At 50.3% G+C, this 17,933-nt stretch overlaps 2 protein-coding genes across 2 annotated transcripts; one reads left to right on the top strand and one right to left on the bottom strand.

The window, feature by feature from the left end:
* Positions 1 to 103: 103 nt before the first annotated feature.
* On the top strand, positions 104 to 9,279 carry Vwa7 (von Willebrand factor A domain containing 7). Its single transcript, XM_059282279.1, has 16 exons — positions 104 to 820; positions 1,213 to 1,494; positions 1,821 to 1,917; positions 2,488 to 2,598; positions 2,949 to 3,144; positions 3,267 to 3,436; positions 4,318 to 4,430; positions 5,040 to 5,156; positions 6,050 to 6,238; positions 6,854 to 6,986; positions 7,093 to 7,245; positions 7,331 to 7,423; positions 7,653 to 7,954; positions 8,023 to 8,162; positions 8,346 to 8,520; positions 8,591 to 9,279. Exons 1-16 carry the CDS (start codon positions 587 to 589, stop codon positions 8,762 to 8,764), a joined length of 2,679 nt encoding a protein of 892 aa, XP_059138262.1. The 5' UTR covers positions 104 to 586; the 3' UTR covers positions 8,765 to 9,279.
* Positions 9,280 to 9,326: 47 nt separating this feature from the next.
* Positions 9,327 to 11,344, bottom strand: Sapcd1 (suppressor APC domain containing 1). The gene is made up of 4 exons (XM_059243871.1): positions 10,926 to 11,344; positions 10,553 to 10,693; positions 9,990 to 10,082; positions 9,327 to 9,761 (listed from the first exon to the last, which is right to left on the bottom strand). The coding sequence occupies exons 1-4, from the start codon at positions 11,100 to 11,102 to the stop codon at positions 9,666 to 9,668; spliced, it is 507 nt and encodes a 168-aa protein (XP_059099854.1). The 5' UTR covers positions 11,103 to 11,344; the 3' UTR covers positions 9,327 to 9,665.
* Positions 11,345 to 17,933: the final 6,589 nt, after the last annotated feature.

Genomic DNA, 17,933 nt, shown 5'->3' with positions numbered 1-17,933 from the left:
TGATTCCTGGTGGGCAGAAGGATGCGTCTGTCTGGGTCTGTCCCTGGCACAGTGCCAGGCCTGAGTCATGCTGCTCTGCTGCTGGCTCCTTCCCAGCTCACCTCGCACTGCGCTGTGGCCACGGAGGCCCGCCCTGCCTTTCACTGCGTCTTGTGGCCCTGGGTTGGCATAAATGGAAGAGGGCCTGGGGCTGCCTGTCCTCAACCCCTTGCTAAGGGCCTCTCTCCCACTCTACTGAGGCCAGTTAATTATAACTGTGACCTAAGTGCCCTGTGACGCCACACCCGGGCCAGTGCTGCCTGGGAGACTCGGCACCAGGTAAGAGGCCTAAGGGGACTTTCTTGTTCATGGGGTGGGGCTGGGGCTCAGTCTGGTGTAGGACAAGAACCCCAAGGAACCTCTGATGGCCTGATAGGCCCTTGAGTTGTATGGGTTGCCGGTTCAGGGTGCGAGAGCTGGGCTGGAGTAGAAGAGGCACCTGAGGCAAAAAGTGGACAGCCGGTGCCATGGAGACAGCAAGGTCCACCCTGGAATCGGTTTCCTTCTCCCTTGAGATCCTTCTGTTCCCTAGGTCCATGTCTCAGCCATGTTCCCTGTGGAGGTACCCCTGTCCCACCTGGGCCCCCCAATACTGCTTCTGCTTCAGCTGCTATTGCCCCCAACATCTGCCTTCTTTCCCAACATCTGGAGCCTCCTGACTGCCCCTGGCTCTGTCACTCACCAAGACCTGACTGAGGAGGCTGCACTCAATGTCACCCTCCAGCTCTTTCTGGAGCGGCCACCCCCAGGCCGACCACGCCTTCGTCTGGAGGACTACAGGGTGAGCATTCCTGGGTCCTCTCCCTCCCTTAGGGCCCTAGTGGTCAGGGGAGGCTCACCCACCTTTCTTTGACCTGCTCACCTCCACACTCCCCTCTGCACCACCACCTGGTCCTGAAATTCCGAGCCCCCCAGCCTTGGAGAAGTCTATACCTAGCTGGATGTGGCGGCTCACACCTGGAATCCCAGCACTTGAGGAAAACTGCTGTTTAAGGACAGCCTGGTTTAGTTACATAGTGAATGCCAGTCCAGAGCTGACCCTCCCTAGTGGGGCTCTTCACCCTCCCTTCTCCACACCCAGCCTTAAGTGCCGGGTGCTAAGGTCGGTCATTCGGGCAGTGGTAGGAGCCAAAGGGCTTCTCTGCAGTCTCTTTCCCTCAACACTCTCGCTAGGGCCGGACCCTCCTTGCCGATGACATCTTTGCTGCCTACTTTGGACCTGGTTCACCTTCCCGGCGATTTAGAGCAGCTTTAGGAGAGGTGTCTCGTGCCAATGCAGCCCAAGACTTCCTGCCGGCTTCCAGGAACAACCCTGACCTGCACTTCGATGCTGAACGGCTGGTCCAGGGGCGCACTCTCCTGGTGGGGGCTCTGCGGGAGACCCTGGTGGCCACCAGGGCCTTCCAGCATGCTTTGGCCCGCCAGCGCCTCGGGGCTGCGCTTCATGCCCTGCAGGTGACTCACAGCGCCTTTTAACCTGCCTCCCATACTCTGGGTGGGTGAGGCACACCCTGCCTGAGCTACAGAGGAGGGAGAGGGAGACATGGAGGTGGGGGGTGTTGGCTTATCCTAGGGGCTACTAGGAAGAAGCCCTTGGCTGAGACTCTGAGACCGAAAAGGCTGGGACAAGTCCTAGGCAATGTGAACAGGAGCATGGCGACAGGAAACAGGAGCAGGGGGTGGAATACTTTGTGTGTGGGAACACCAGGTGGCATGTCAGGGTGTTGATCCTGACTAGATCAAATTAATGCCTTTCCCTCTCCCTCTGTCCTGGGGACCAGGATTTCTATAGCCACAGCAACTGGGTGGAGTTGGGGGAGCGGCAACCACACCCTCACCTCCTCTGGCCAAGGCGGGAGCTCTGGAGCCTGGCACAAGGTATGGCCATGACCCTGTGTGGAGGTGGGCGCTCAGGGAGCCTTCAGGGCGCCCATTGCTGCAGCACCTTCTGGGGTCTCAGGATGTGACCTTGCTTTATCCCTGCAGGGCGGTAGTGTTCTTAGTCTAGCTAATGGCTAGAACAGTTCAGGGGCCTTCTCAGCTTTACACGGGGAAAGCATCCAGGATCATGGGTCAGCTCTCAGACCTTACAGCAGTCTTCCATTTAGCTTGTTCTGCCCACTCATGCCAGCTTCATGGCCTTCTCTCAAAGTCCCCTCATGCTCCCAACTCACAGGGAGCTCCTCCTGTCCACTGCGGGATTGTAGCCTGTCCGGCTCACAGAGAGCAGAACCCCCATAGGATCGGTACCCACACTTCTGGGGTTGGTACACCAGCCCCGATCACAAACATCCAAACGCTGGCCCCGGGATCTAGTACAGAAAGCCTGGCCAAGGTGCCTGTGGTCTTTTCTGTCTCTCCAGCTGAGAGGGAGACATTAGGTGGGTGACCGGGGATTAAATGCGGCTGGTTGAGGCTTGTATAGCAGCCCCTGCCTTCTGTTCCCAGTGGGTGACCCGACCTGCTCTGACTGTGAGGAGCTGAGCTGCCCTGGGAATATGCTGGACTTCACACTGCTCACCTCCGGTTACTTTGGAGTGCATCCCCCCAAACCTGCAGGTACCAGATGGGGTCGCTCCCTAGAAGGAAGAGCGGACAGTCACTTCTTTTGTCTTTAACAGGGGACCCTGGTTGCCTTAGGAGAAGGTGTGGGAATAGGCACAGCATGGGTAGATACAGGCTTCTGAGGAGACCCAGTCATTCTCTGTTGCCTGGGCAGGGCTGGGGACTGGATGCAGAGAGGCCCTGACCCCTCTTGACATTTACACAAAATGTCACCATTTCCTGATGCTCCCTTGCTGAGGAAGGGGTGAGAAGGCCACACCAGGTGGCCTTTAGTAGGACCCCATAGTCTTTAGTAGGCAGTGGGCATTTGACTCTTACATGCCAAATCTCTTTCCTCAACTCAGGGAAATGTAGCCATGGGGGCCATTTTGACCAGAGCAGCTCCCAGCCACCCCGGGGAGGCATCAACAAGGACAGCACGTCCCCAGGCTTCTCCCCGCACCACATGCTGCACCTCCAGGCTGTAGAAGTGGCTCTCCTAGCCTCCATCGAGGCCTTCAGCCTCCTGCGAAGCCGCCTGGGAGACAGGGGTTTCTCCAGGTGGGTGGTCTCCGGGAGATGGGCTCCCCGATAGATCGGTCAGTGCTCCCGGGGGAACTGAGGAACTGGGCACTGGGGACGGACGTGCAGAACCTTCACTGTGTCTCTGACTTGGACCCCAGGCTGCTGGACATCACACCAGCCTCCAGCCTGAGCTTTGTCCTGGATACCACAGGCAGCATGGGTGAGGAAATCAATGCAGCCAAGGTCCAGGCTCGCCGCATCGTGGAGCAGCGGCAGGGCAGCCCCATGGAGCCTGTTTTCTATGTCCTGGTGCCCTTCCATGACCCAGGTAGCGTTGGTCTGCAGGGGTGGAGGGAAGGAGGGCCCAGGGAGGAGGCCAGAGGCCTCCAGTGAGGAGATGCGCCTCAGGGCCACTCTACCTGTTGTCATGAGTGAGCCTCTCCGGGGTACCTGTGTCCACGCAGAAGTAGCTGCTTCCGCTGTCTCTAAAATGGTGGCACTTTCACAAGTCCTGTGCCTGCTTGGGCAGGTGCTCCGGCCTCCTTAGATTTCTGCACTGTCTTTGGGGTTTTTTGCTTATGAAATGTGGTGGCTGTTTTGCCTTCATGTTGGTCTGCACAACAGTGACATCCAGCGCTCTTACCTGCTGAGCCGTCTCTCCAGGCGCCTGCCTTAGAGATTAGGATGAAGATGGGTCTGTTCTGTGGGGAGGTTGGGGTTGTTAGTCCTTTCCTAACTGAGTAGAAAGCTTCCCTGGCCTGGGCTTACGAGTCTTACTGCACCTTGGGCTGGCCAGCTAATCTTTCTTTGCTTCATCATCTAAACCGGGCCCGTACCCGATGTATCCTCCTGGACTGAGAAGTTCTTCAGGGGGAGGCTTGAGTCTGATTTATAGTGTCTGACATTGAGTAGGGACTTACCACATGCTTCGTGGACGCATGAATCAGTGCTGTGTTAGTACTGTGTCTAGTCTCTCTTGTAAGGATTACAAATTCACCAACTTTTCAGCTCTCCCCGTGAGCCTCTCAGGTGAGTACTACTATTTTCTCTCGTTACATTTTAAAAGAGGGGCTGGGGAAATAGTTCAGAGAACTTGCTACTCTTGCAGAGGACCTGGGTTTGGGTACTGGTGCCCACATTGGTAGTCCCACAGCTCCCTCACTCTCTCTACCCTCCTCACTCACCCGACCTTCCTTTCCCCCTGCCCAGGGTTCGGCCCTGTCTTTACAACCAGTGACCCCGACAGCTTCTGGCAGAAACTCAACGAGATCCACGCCTTGGGGGGCGGAGATGAGCCTGAGATGTGCCTGTCTGCCCTGGAGGTCTGATGGCTCCCTTCCCTGCTTCTCCCTTCCCCGCTTCTCCTGCCCTTCTCAGGCCCTGCCACCAGGAGGAGCCCGAGCCAGACACCCTCTCCTCCAGGGCCCCCCTGCGCTCTGCCCTCCCTGGCTCTCCCCTGCTTCCAGGGCCCCCTTGCGCTCTGCCCTCCCGGCTCTCCCCTGCTTCCAGGGCCCCCCTGCGCTCTGCCCTCCCGGCTCTCCCCTGCTTCCAGGGCCCCCTTGTGCTCTGCCCTCCCGGCTCTCCCCTGCTTCCAGGGCCCCCCTGCGCTCTGCCCTCCCTGGCTCTCCCCTGCTTCCAGGGCCCCCCTGCGCTCTGCCCTCCCTGGCTCTCCCCTGCTTCCAGGGCCCCCCTGCGCTCTGCCCTCCCGGCTCTCCCCTGCTTCCAGGCCCCCCCTGCGCTCTGCCCTCCCGGCTCTCCCCTGCTTCCAGGGCCCCCCTGCGCTCTGCCCTCCCGCCTCTCCCCTGCTTCCAGGGCCCCCCTGCGCTCTGCCCTCCCGCCTCTCCCCTGCTTCCAGGGCCCCCCTGCGCTCTGCCCTCCCGCCTCTCCCCTGCTGCCACCATTTTTAACAGCTGCCTTTTCTTCTTTACCAGCTGGCCCTGCTGCACACACCTCCCCTCTCAGACATCTTTGTCTTCACTGACGCCTCCCCCAAGGATGCCTTTCTTACCAACCGAGTAGAATCCCTGACTCGGGAGCGGCGCTGCAGGGTGAGCAGTGTTAGTTACAGATGATGGGAAAGACGGTGGTCTCATGTAAGGTCCCCGCAACCTTCAGCGTACTCCGCAGTGAAGGTCCGTGCCCTTAGCGATGCTGGTTCATACTCAACGGGCCCGGTAAGCCATTCAGAGACCTGGGCTGTGAGAGTCTCTGCAGACACCAGGGCCGGCAGAGAAACTGTCTACATGAGGCAAGAAGGCAGCCGGTGTTGGTTCAGACTTCTAGAGTTTGACCCTGGTCAGTCTACTTTAGGCATATTTAAGTATAGTACAGCTTTGGGAAAAAGTTTCCTGGTAACAGTTATCACAATAAAACTGCAAAGTACATATGACCTTTCTTTCCATAAGGATGGGTTCTATTGACTGAGAAACAATGCTCAGGATAAAGGCCTAGGGAGGAAGAGTGTGGGATAAACAATGGTCTGGGGCTTCAGGTGAGGCCTGGCCCTATAGGTAGGACAGATTACCAGGCCATTACTCCATCACTCCCACTTTCTAGGTGGATATACATCTCTTCTGTTGAAGAGACAACCTTGTGTGTTTAATATTCCTGGTTTCCCTGGTGCTTTTCTGTTAGCACAAAGACCTTGTGCCCTGTACACTGGGCAAAGGTGGGCTGTAGCTTAGTGGTGTTTACCTTGAGGCCCTGGGTTCAACCCCTGGCACCACACAAAGAAAAACTAAATTCCAGTATAAAAACAGAATTGGAAATGTGTCATCCAAACTCTCCTCAGAAACATGCTGACAGTTCTCCCAAGGGCTGTGTCACTGAGGGGACACTGGGGGTCCCACCCACAGCTCTGGAGAAAGTGGAGCCCAGGAGCCCTCCTTTACAACGCATGCTGCTTGGATACCCCAAGCCTTGGGTTGTCATTTGCCCACAGGTGACATTCCTAGTGACTGAAGACCCATTGAGGGTTCAGGGTCGAGTACGGCGAGAGGTCTTGTCTCCTTTGCGTTTCGAACCCTATGAAGCCATCGCCCTGGCATCAGGAGGAGAGGTGATCTTCACCAAAGACCAGCACATTCAGGATGTGGCAGCCATTGTTGGAGAGAGCATGGGTGGTGGTTTGGTGAGTGAGTGGAGGCCAGAGGAGCCCATGTCCTTAGCTCAGGTCTGGAGTCTGAGATGCTGCATGCCTCTTCCTAAAGGAGAAGGGGTTCAGACAGAAGGTCAGGGAGAGAGGTGTCACGCGCACACACACCCTGAGATCCATGGCTTCTCACCGTCCATCTTGCCTTTCATGTCAAACTGCCCTCCTGCCCTCCACCTTGGTCTCCAGGGCTGAGAGAAGACAATTTCATTGTTCAGTTTTGTTTTTGAGACAAGGTCTCACTGTGTAGTCCTGGCTGGCCTAACCTGGACTCACCGTGTAGTCCAGATTGGCCTTGAACTTGAACCCACAGAGATCTGCCTGCCTCTGCCTTCTGAGTACTGGGATTAAAACATGAGCCACCATAACCAGCCATTCATCATCTTTGAGGGGGACAAGAAATGGCGGCCTCTCTTTGAACCCCTGACCTCCAATTGTGTCACCAGGCACAGTGGCACTGCCCCTGGTCCAGGGCCCGCTGACGACCCCTCTCCCTGTGTGAGGCTGCGTCTCCATCTCCCTCCTCCTTGCCTTTGTTCCCACCTCAGTCCAGCTTTCCTTTCTTCTCCACCTTGGTCCTGCTCATATCTCCAGGTGACTCTTCCCCTGGAACCTCCTGTCTTCATCCCTGGGGAGACTTGTGTGTTTGCTGTGGACAGGCTGCTCCGGCAGGTCACAATCCGGATGCACGGGGACATCAGTAGCTTCTGGATCAAGAACCCTGAAGGTGCCATAATGTGGGCTCAAGGCAGACAGGAAAATTAAGAGTGGAGGACAAGGGGATCGCAGAGAAAAGAATCGTTTCATGTGACAGTCTCTTGTCCCCATCCCAGGGGTGTCCCAGGGCCCAGAGGAAGGCATAGGTCCTCTGGGTCGCACTCGTCGCTTTGGACAGTTCTGGACAGTGACCATGACTGACCCCCCTCAGACAGGGTCTTGGGAGATCCAGATAGCAGCTGAGGGGATTCCCCGGGTGAGAGTGCAAGGTAAGGAGAGAAGGTTCCTGGGAAGGGGTGTGGTGAACATGGTGACCATGGTCCTCTCAAAGTGTCTGACTGCCTCCCTTCCCAGCCCAGACTTCCCTGGACTTCCTCTTTCACTATGGGATCCCCATGGAGGATGGACCCCACCCTGGCCTCTACCCGCTGACTCAGCCAGTTGCAGGTAGTGCAGACTCCTCCCGACCTGTGGACCTGTGCTCCCTCACGTGGATGTGTGTGTAAATGAATACGTATGTGTCTTGTTTGATGAGTAAAGAACACTAATGGGAGATTCCAGCTCAGTGGACTTCACACGACACACTCACATGATCCCGTCCAGTTCGAGATAAGAGTGTTCGTCCCGTTCCGTTTTCCCTGCACCTCCCTGACTCTGTCCTTCGCTCCCACCTCAGGTCTGCGGACCCAGCTGCTGGTGGAAGTGACGGGGCTAGTCTCTAGACAGAACCCTGAGGAAGGCCGGCCACATTTTTCCCATGTTGTCCTTCGAAGGGTCCCGGAGGGCACTCATCTGGGCCGGGTGCCCTTGGAGCCTGGGGGACCCCCCGAGCGAGGCCTGCTCGCCGCCTCACTGCCGCCCACACTGCTCTCTGACTCTGCACCCTTCTCTCTGGAGCTGGTGGGCCAGGATGGAGGGGGACAAGGCCTGCGCAGGACAGCCCCCCAGCCTTGCACTGTGGCTCCAGTGCTTCTGGAGGTGAGGACAAGTGTGGGCAAGGGCTGGGGAGACTAGAACCAGAGGTTCTAACCTGCCCTCCCCTGCAGCTCAGTGGCCCGCCAGGTTTCTTGGCCCCAGGCAGCAAGGCCCCTCTCAGCCTGCACATCGCCAGCTTCTCTGGCCCCCAGGATCTTGATCTTAGGACGTCTGTCAATCCTAGCTTTTCCCTCACCTCCAACCTCTCCAGGTGAGTTTCCTGTCTGTGGTGAGTTACCTTTGCTTGGGTTCAGCTCCACCCTTCAGTTCTACAGGACTGGGGCTCAAGGACTCATCCCAAGCCCCAACCTCTTGGCCCTCAGTCTTCAACCCTGTCCTGTGCTTGGCTCCACCCCTTGCCTTAGCTACCCAGAGCCTTCTGTGCCCTCTGCAGGGCTCACCTGGGACAGAATGAGTCTGCCTGGGGACGCCTGTGGTTGGAGGTCCCCGATTCAGCAGCCCCTGACAGTGTGGTGATGGTGACGGTGACCGCGGTGGGTCAAGGAGCCAGCCCAGTGCCCCCGACCCATGCCTTCCTCCAGCTCCTGGTGCTGGCCCAGGCCTCACAGGTAAGGTGCTTCCACTTTCCCTCTTTCCCGGCAAAGCTCGGCACACTTTCATTTCTTCTCTTCTCCGCAGGATCAGCCGGAGACCCCTGCCCACTCTGCCGACCGCGTGCTCCCTCCAGCCACCCCAGCCTTGCTTTCTTCCACTTTGGTGACTCAGGACAGAGCTGGGGGACGGGTGGTCGACAAAGCCTGGTGGGGAACAGTTGGAGGGGTGCTGTTCCTGCTAGGTTGCTCTTCCTGGTAACACGGCAGCCCCCAGGGACAGGACTCTGTTCAGCACCATTCTCAGTCTGCCCTATAGGTGGGATGGTCACATGGCTCCGGGGCCCCGCCCCTCCTAACTGCAGGGGATTTTTCTTCGGTCACACTTGTCCCTTATTCCCCACCCTGGGGTCCGGGTTTCTCTGTATATCCCTGGCTGTCCTGGAATTTGCTCTGTAGACCAGGCTGGCCTGGAACTCAGAAATCTGCCTGCCCCTGCCTCCTGAGTGCCGGGACTAAAGGCGTGCGCCACCACCGCCCAGCTCCCTTATCTTTCTTAAAGGAGTAGACTGGCATGGTGCTCCATTCCTGTCATCCCTGTGACAGGGAGGCTGAGGTAGAAGGGCTGCTGCTCTGAGTTCAAGGTCAGCCTGAGCTATGAGACCTTATCTCAAAAACAGCATCAACCGAACAAACCATAGAGACTGGGGTGGGGAGTGATGGATTCCCATGAGGTGCTGAACAGGAACCAAACAAAAAGCTTTTTTTTTTTTTTTTTTTTTTTTTTTTTAAAAAAAAGCTGCTGTTTATTCCAGGAGGGCAGGGGCAGAGCAGGGCAGGGCAGGGCAGGGGCAGGGCAAGGGCACCAGCAAGTGCAGTTTTCACTTTAAATTCCAGGGCAGCTTCTTTAGCTTAGTTTTACTTTAAGCTGAAGGAGGTTTCAGGGATCGTGCCTTCTCCCCAGAGACACTGAAGGAAGGTGGCTTTCGCACATGTACTGGGTAGAGTAAGGGACATCAAGATGCGGTGGACACTTTTAGGAGATTGACCCACAGCCTGAAGCCACTGGCTGCTGGGTCAGGATGAGATAAGGTGTGTGGGGACTGTGGGGGGCATTCTGACTCCAACTTCGCTCCTACTGAGCAGTGTTGGGAGGGAAGGGCTCACACACGGGTAGGGCCCCTCTGCCCCTGGGGGTAGCCTGGCTGAGCCACTTCTCCCTTGGACTGGGTGACTTCTTCATGCTGCTTTGACAACTCCTAGAAGAGAGAGAACCAGACTGGCACCTGCTTCCCACCCTGTAGCCAGGGTCTGTCACACCCGTCAGCTTGCCCATTGCTACCACAAGTTCTCTGCCCTTGGCATTTTCTCCTGTCCCTGGCCATGCAGGAACCAGCCTTGTGAATGGATACGGGGAGGCTAAATCAGTGTGACTCCAAACCCCCTCCACCTCCCCAAAGTCTATACATTAAAAACAATAAGCTCACCTTCTGAACTAGACTTCGCAAACAAGCGTTCACCTTTTGAATCTGGGTTAGCTGTAGGGAGTCAGCCTCTGAGTCTAAGCTCATTAGGAAATCCTGGACGGGTTGGAGGGTGACATTGTGCGGGGGAACAGATCCACACAGGCCACTCTGCTCAACTAGATTCCCTTGTCCCAGAACCCTTCCAGACAGGTGGGAAAATCCAGTCCTCTCCACCTCCATCTCCTTAACATTGCAGTTCCCTTAACTGCATGGTGCCACCCACTCCCACCCACCCCACTCTTGTCCCTTATGGGTCCTCCCTGTCCATCCCTGTCCATCCCTGCCCTGTGAGAGACGCCCAGGCCACTCCCCCTCTGTGGAGTGATCGAGCGCAGTCCCTCTGAATGGAATGCAGACAGCTTCTCCAGCCCAACAATGAACACAGGGGCATCCTGTCATTCCAATGCTGTTCCACTTCATGATCCCTGCCCATTAACCCTGCCCTCTCCAGAGCAGACTCCCCTAGGTCCACGTCCTCCCTGCTTCTCCCTCCTCCAGCCCGTGCACGGGAGGCTACTCCTTACCTCACCAAGGGCCCCCAGATGCAGCTGTCGTCGCTGTGACTCCCTTAGGTGGTCTGCAAACCAGGCTTGGCCATGCTCCAGCAGCTCCAGGCCTTGCCACAGAGCATCCTGTTCCCTCTCCAGAGCCTGCATCATCTGCAGCTGCTTAGGCAAACACAGGTCAAAACTCTCACTCCTAGCAGGGTCCTAGCTATGGCCATCGCTCCTAAAGGGCTCACTACCCGGTCACTAAGTGTGAGTTCAGATGGCCACTGAGGACTTGGATGGCAAGGGGACACGGGGAAAGCTTATGGGTCCTCAGAGCTGAGTGGAAATATATCAAGGGCAGATCGGGGGAAGGGATGTCCCAAGACCTCACTGGTCTAATACTCACCCAGAGGAAGAAGTTCTGGGCCCCTGGGTCCTGGCGGCTTGTCTCCAGTGGCAGCAGCAGAACAGTGTAGGGTGCTTGCACTAGGGGTGACCCACCAGGACCTGGGCTCCCCATGGCTCTGAAGTGGGAAGGGTGGAGCCAAGGCTGGTTCCTCCCCAAGCCCTGCCTTCTACCCATCCTTGTCTTTCAGCCTCTGAGGCCAGGACTAAGGCAAGAGATGTCTGCCCTGAACTGTGTCACCCTTCATTCAGCCTGTTTTGTAGAGCCTCTCTGAAGTGGCTTGTCCTCATTGAGTCCCAGGGGCAGAATCTGAGTTTATTTAAATTTTTATTTTTTTATGAGACAAAGTCTTTCTATGTAGCCTAGCTGGCCTGGAACTCACTATATAGACTCAGAGATCTGCCTTCCCAGTACTGGGATTAAAGACATGCAGCATCATACCTGACTGAATTTATTTATTTATTTATTTGTTTGTTTATTTTTTTTAATTTATTATTATTTTTTTTTTTTGGTTTTTCGAGACAGGGTTTCTCTGTGTAGCTTTGCGCCTTTCCTGAAACTCACTTGGTAGCCCAGGCTGGCCTCGAACTCACAGAGATCCTCCTGGCTCTGCCTCCCGAGTGCTGGGATTAAAGGCGTGTGCCACCACTGCCCAGCTGTTTATTTTTTAAGTTGACAAAAATAAATTCTTTTCTTTTTTTTTTTTTTTAATGCTGAATGCTGTTTATTGAAGGAGGGAGGGAGGTCTTGAATACAGGCTTACAGCACAATGGGAGAACCCTGGAGGGCAGAAGTTCACTACCGATGTTTTACAATCTTGCATCTAAGCTGTTAACGCCCATTATGCAGGATACACAGACAAGGAACTTCCCTTAAGCATTCTGGAGGGTGAAACCCAGGAAGGAATTAGCAAAGGGAGGATATCAAGGTCAAGGTCAGCAAGCAAGGCAACAGTTATCCAAAACGGGGGCCCAGGGCCCTACAGGTCCCCCCTTTTACTAGAAAGTGAGCTTCTGACTTAGGTCGCATGGGACGTCAGCAGGTCACCTTACCCGTCATGGAGACGCCTGCCCAGGCCACACAGGCGCTCTGTCTTAGGTTGGTGAGCGCCCCCCCAGGAATTACCCCTCTCTGAATACTCATTATCATACAGGCTCAATGTGTGTGAGCTGCAGAGTTAACTGCTGCCAAAGATCTCAAAGTGGCACTGGGCTTGCAATCTGTGTGTTCGACACAGAAAAGACCAACAGAGGTCCTCTCCCACCCATAGCCAGTAGGTTAAAGGCAACTGAGCCATTCCCTTCCTTAACGAGCCTTACTGCAAATTGGAGTCCTTGTAAGATGGTATCCCAAAGGCAAATGGAACTTGAGTTAATAAATTTATAATTTTAAAAGCCAATTGAAATGTATATAACTATTGAATTAAATTTATCATGCCTAATAGAATGAAAGATTAATTAACTGTGGTAGCTACTTTTGCTGCCAGGGTCTCCACTGTGCTAGCTATAGTAAGCAATTATGAAATGGTAATCCCAGAAACAGTGGCAGCAGTGGCCACCTCTGCTATAACAGCAACAACAGCAGCAGCAATGTCAAATTCTCTTCTGGAGTGTGTGGGCATCCACTGACATGAATACAACTCCAGGAACACGAACCGCCAAGGTCCATTTATCTTGATCCCAGCACGACTTAATCAGGCAGCTCTGCAAAAGAACAACTAAGAACCATAAAGAAAAAAACAGGCAGCTCACAAGGAGCATAACTAACGGTCTTATAATGGCTACATTTAGGCTGATATTTTTTTTTTTTTTGGTTTTTCAAAACAGGGTTTCTCTGTGTAGTTTTGCGCTTTTCCTGGAGCTCACTTGGTAGCCCAGGCTGGCCTCGAACTCACAGAGATCCGCCTGGCTCTGCCTCCCAAGTGCTGGGATTAAATGTGTGCGCCACCAACGCCCGGCTAGGATGATAAATTTTAAGGTATCTTCAAAGGGGGCTAAATGAATTTCAGGAGGCCAATAAATGGTCCACAGAGCCACTCCTGAAAAGTATGTATTACACCAGCTTGAAGAGGATTTTGAAAATGAAAAGGCTTAGCTGGTATGTAACTGTTAACAAATAGAGGTCAGTGACCTTCAGGGTTATCCTTAATCTCCAAGGTGTCAGGGTGACATGTTCTCAAACATACTTGAAAAAGCAGTTACCATACATTACTTTCTGGAGAATCCAACCGCATGGTTACAGTTCCTAGGCTTACGTTAATGCTTGCCAAAGTTGGCCATATTGGGCTCTCAATCCCCATTGGCATCAGAAGGGGAGAGTTTTTCACGAAGGCCCAATAAGTCTCTGTCATGTTGGGCTTCAGCAGTAGCCACAGGGTGCACTCAGCGCTCAAGAATCCAAAGAGGAACCTCATTGTCCTGAGGAACGACATAAACAGAATCCCGGGCCCACACCAATACCAGATCGGGTCTCCTCCAAGTGCCAGTAGAAAGATCCTTCCATCACTCCAGAGGGTGATTTGCAACAGGAGCTGATTTGCAGCAGATACTCCAGCAGAATCCACTGATAAAAAATTTTAAATATATAAAACAAGGGAAAGAATAGAATGTGGAGAGGAATGATGAGTCCCGAGTTCCCCCTTTTTACTTTAGCAAAACATGTTTGTTTGTTTGTTTGTTTGTTTTTTAATAGTTTAAATTTTTCTTTTATTTTTTATTTTTATTTTTTATATTTTTAAATTAATTAATTAAATTTTCTATTATCAGCTTGATATAGTATAAATTCTTATCTTAATAGTGAAATGTTTCATTGAGGTTTGCTCAGTAATTGAGTAAAACCAAAACTTATAAGCCATAGTCATCCTAGGGTCCCCCCTGCCATATAGCCTCCATGGTTCTGTGGGTTGTAGTCTGATTGTTCTTTATATCTAGAATCCACTTGTGAGTACATACCATGTTTGTCCTTCTGGGTTTGGGTTACCTCACTCAGGATGATATTTTCTAATTCCATCCATTTGCCTCCAAATTTTATGCTTTGTTTTTCTCTGCTGAATAGTACTCCATTGTGTATATGTACCATATTTTCTTAATCCATTCTTCAGTTGATGGGAATCTAGGTTGTTTCCAGGTTCTCGCTATTACAAATAGTGCTGCTATGAACATAGTTAAGCATGTATCTTTGTGGTATGAATCAGCATTCCTTGGGAATATGCCCAAGAGTGGTAAGGCTGGGTCTTGAGGTAGATCGATTCCCAATTTTCTGAGAAACCGCCATACTGATTTCCATAGTGGTTGTACACGTTTTCACACCCACCAACAGTGGAGGAGTGTTCCCTTTGCTCCTCATCCTCTCCAACATTGACTGTCATTTTTGATCATAGCCATTCTGACAGGTGTAAGGTGGTATCTCAGAGTCGTTTTGATTTGCATTTCTCTGATGACTAAGGATGTTGAGCATTTCTTTAAATGTCTTTCAGCCATTTGTGGTTCTTGTTTTGAGAATTCTCTATTTAGCTCTTTAGCCCATTTTTTTTTTTTTTTTTTTTTTTTTTTTTTTTTTTTTTTGGTTTTTCGAGACAGGGTTTCTCTGTGTAGCTTTGCGCCTTTCCTGGAACTCACTTGGTAGCCCAGGCTGGCCTCGAACTCACAGAGATCCGCCTGGCTCTGCCTCCTGAGTGCTGGGATTAAAGGCGTGCGCCACCACCGCCCGGCTAGCCCATTTTTTAATTGGATTGTTCAGTATTTTGATGTCTAGTTTCTTGAGTTCTTTATATACTTTGGAGACCAATCCTCTGTCAGATGTGGGGTTGGTGAAGATCTTTTCCCATTCTGTAGACTGTCTTTTTGTCTTATTGACCATGTCTTTTGCCCTGCAAAAGCTTCTCAGTTTCAAGAGGTCCTATTTATTAATTGTTGTTCTCAGTGTCTGTGCTGCTGGTGTTATACTTAGAAAGTGATCTCTTGTGCCAATGCGTTCAAGAGTACTTCCTACTTTCTCTTCTATTAAGTTTAGTGTAACTGGATTTATGTTGAGGTCTTTGATCCACTTGGACTTAAGTTTTGTACATGGTGACAGATATGGATCTATTTGTAATCTTTTACATATTGACATATCCAGTTATGCCAGCACCATTTGTTGAAGATACTTTCTTTTTTCCACTGTATAGTTTTGGCTTCTTTGTCAAAAATCAGGTGTTCATATGTGCATGGATTAATGTCAGGGTCTTCAATTCGATTCCATTCATCCGTATGTTAGTTTTTATACCAGTACCAAGCTGTTTTTATTACTATAGCTCTATAGTAGAGCTTGAGGTCAGGGATGGTGATGCCTCCAGAGGCTGCTTTATCATACAAGTTTCTTTTCGCTATCCTTGGTCTTTTGTTTTTCCATATGAAGTTGAGTATTTTTCTTTCCAAGTCTGTGAAGAATTGTGTTGGGATTTTGATGGGGATTGCATTGAATCTGTAGATTGCTTTTGGTAAGATTGCCATTTTTACTATGTTAATCCTACCTATCCATGAGCATGGGATATCTTTCCATTTTCTGATATTTTCTTCAATTCTTTCTTTAGAGATTTAAAGTTCTTATCAAAAAGGTCCTTCACTTGTTTAGTTAGTGTTATCCCAAGGTATTTTATATTATTTGTGGCTATTGTAAAGGGTGATGTTTCTCTGACTTCTTTCTCAGCCCTTTTATCATTTGTGTATAGGAGGGCTATTGATTTTTTTTTTAGTTGATCTTGTATCCTGCCTCTTTACTAAAGGAGTTTATCAGCTGTAGGAGTTCCTTGGTAGAATTTTTGGGGTCACTTATGTATACTATCATATCATCTGCAAATAGTGAAAGTTTGACTTCTTCCTTTCCAATTTGTATCCCTTTGATCTCCTTTTGTTGTCTTATTGCTCTAGATAGAACTTCTAGTACTATATTGAATAAATATGGGGAGAGTGGACAGCCTTGTCTTGTTCCTGATTTTAGTGGAATTGCTTTGAGTTTCTCTCCGTTTAATTTGATGGCGGCTGTTGGCTTGCTGTAAATTGTCTTTATTATGTTTAGGAATGTTCCTTGTATTCCTGATCTCTCTTTATCATGAAGGGGTGTTGGATTTTGTCAAAGGCTTTTTCAGCATCTAATGAGATGATCATGTGGTTTTTTCTTTCAGTTTGTTTATATGGTGTATTACATTGACAGATTTTCGTATGTTGAACCATCCTTGCATCCCTGGGATGAAACCTACTTGGTCATGATGGATAATTTTTTGGTGTATTCTTGGATTTGGTTTGCCAATATTTTGTTGAGTATTTTTGCATCAATGTTCATGAGGGAGATTGGTCTGTAATTCTCTTTCTTTGTTGCATCTTTGTGTGGTTTGGGTATCAGGGTAATTGTAGCCTTATAAAAAGAGTTTGGTAGTGTTCCTTCTGTTTCTATTGTGTGGAACAATTTGAAGAGTATTGGTATTAGTTCTTCTTTGAAAGTCTGGTAGAATTCTGCACTGAAACCATCTGGTCCTGGGCTTTTTTTGTTGTTGTTGTTGTTGGGAGACTTTTGATGACTGTTTCTATTTCTTTAGGGGTTATTGGTCTATTTAAATGGTTTATCTGGTCTTGATTTAATTTTGGTATGTGGTACCTATCCAGAAAATTGCCCATTTCTTCCAGATTTTCCATTTTTGTGGAGTACAGGTTTTTGAAGTATGACCTGATGATTCTCTGGATTTCCTCGTTGTCTGTTGTTATGTCTCCCTTTTAATTTCTGATTTTATTAATTTGGGTGCTCTCTCTTTGCCTTTTGGTTAATTTGGCTAGGGGTTTGTCTATCTTGTTGATTTTTTCAAAGAACCAAATCTTTGTTTCATTGATTTTTTTGTATTGTTCTCTTGGTTTCTATTTCATTGATTTCAGCCCTCAATTTGATTATTTCCTGGCATCTATTTCTCCTGGGTGAGTTTGTTTCTTTTTGTTCTAGAGCTTTCAGTTGTGCTGCTAATTCATTGATATGGGATTTCTCCATCTTCTTTTTTTTTTTTTTAATTTATTTATTTTGTATACAGTATTCTGCCTACATGCATGCTTGCAGGCCAGAAGAGGGCACCAGATCTCATTACGGATGGTTGTAAGCCACCATGTGGTTGCTGGGAATTGAACTCAGGACCTCTGGAAGAAGAGCCAGTGCTCTTAACCGCTGAGCCATCTCTCTAGCCCCTTCTCCATCTTCTTTATGTGTGCATTTAGAGCCATGAATTTTCCTCTTAGCACTGCTTTCACAGTGTTCCATAAGTTTGGGTATGTTGTACTTTCATTTTCATTGAATTCTAGGAAATCTTTAATTTCTTTATTTCTTCCTTGACCCATTGATGTTTCAGGTGGGCATTATTCAGTTTCCATGAGATTGTAGGCTTTCTATAATTTTTGTTGTTGTTGAAGTCTAACTTTAAGGCATGGTGGTCCGATAAGATACAGGTGGTTATTCCAATTTTTTTGTATCTGTTGAGATTTGTTTTGTGACCAAGCATGTGGTCAATATTTGAGAAGGTTCCATGGGGTGCTGAGAAAAAGGTATATTCTTTTGTGTTGGGATGGAATGTTCTGTAGATATCTATTAAGTCCATTTGAGTCATAACATCTGTTAGGTCCTTTATTTCTTTGTTAAGTTTCAGTCTGGTAGATCTGTCTTTTGGTGAGAGTGGTGTGTTGAAATCTCCCACTACTAATGTGTGGGGTTTGATGTGCGTTTTAAGCTTTAGTAATGTTTCTTTTATAATTGTGGGTGCCTTTGTATTTGGGGCATAAATGTTCAGAATCAAGATTTCATCTTGGTGGATTTTTCCTGTGATAAATATGTAATGTCCATCCTGATCTCTTTCAATTGATTTTAGTTTGAAGTCTATTTTATTAGATATTATGATAGCTACACCGGCTTGTTTCTTAGGTCCATTTGCTTGGAAAGCCTTTTCCCAGCCCTCTACTCTGAGGTAGTGTCTGTCTTTGAAATTAAGATGTGTTTCTT

The sequence above is a fragment of the Peromyscus eremicus genome, chromosome 16_21 (assembly GCF_949786415.1).
Source record: "Peromyscus eremicus chromosome 16_21, PerEre_H2_v1, whole genome shotgun sequence".
Taxonomy (NCBI): Eukaryota; Metazoa; Chordata; class Mammalia; order Rodentia; family Cricetidae; genus Peromyscus; species Peromyscus eremicus.
This window is presented reverse-complemented; position numbering and strand designations above follow the sequence as displayed.

Coding starts and splice junctions, on each gene's coding strand:
- Vwa7 (XM_059282279.1), top strand. CDS start 587: ATGTTCCCTGTGGAGGTACCCCTGTCCCACCTGGGCCCCCCAATACTG. Junction 2,599..2,948: donor GCATCCCCCCAAACCTGCAG/GTACCAGATGGG, acceptor TCCTCAACTCAG/GGAAATGTAGCCATGGGGGC. Junction 3,437..4,317: donor GGTGCCCTTCCATGACCCAG/GTAGCGTTGGTC, acceptor CCCCCTGCCCAG/GGTTCGGCCCTGTCTTTACA.
- Sapcd1 (XM_059243871.1), bottom strand. CDS start 11,102: ATGGGTAGAAGGCAGGGCTTGGGGAGGAACCAGCCTTGGCTCCACCCT. Junction 10,694..10,925: donor CCCAGAACTTCTTCCTCTGG/GTGAGTATTAGA, acceptor TTGCCTAAGCAG/CTGCAGATGATGCAGGCTCT. Junction 9,762..9,989: donor TGCGAAGTCTAGTTCAGAAG/GTGAGCTTATTG, acceptor TCTCTCTTCTAG/GAGTTGTCAAAGCAGCATGA.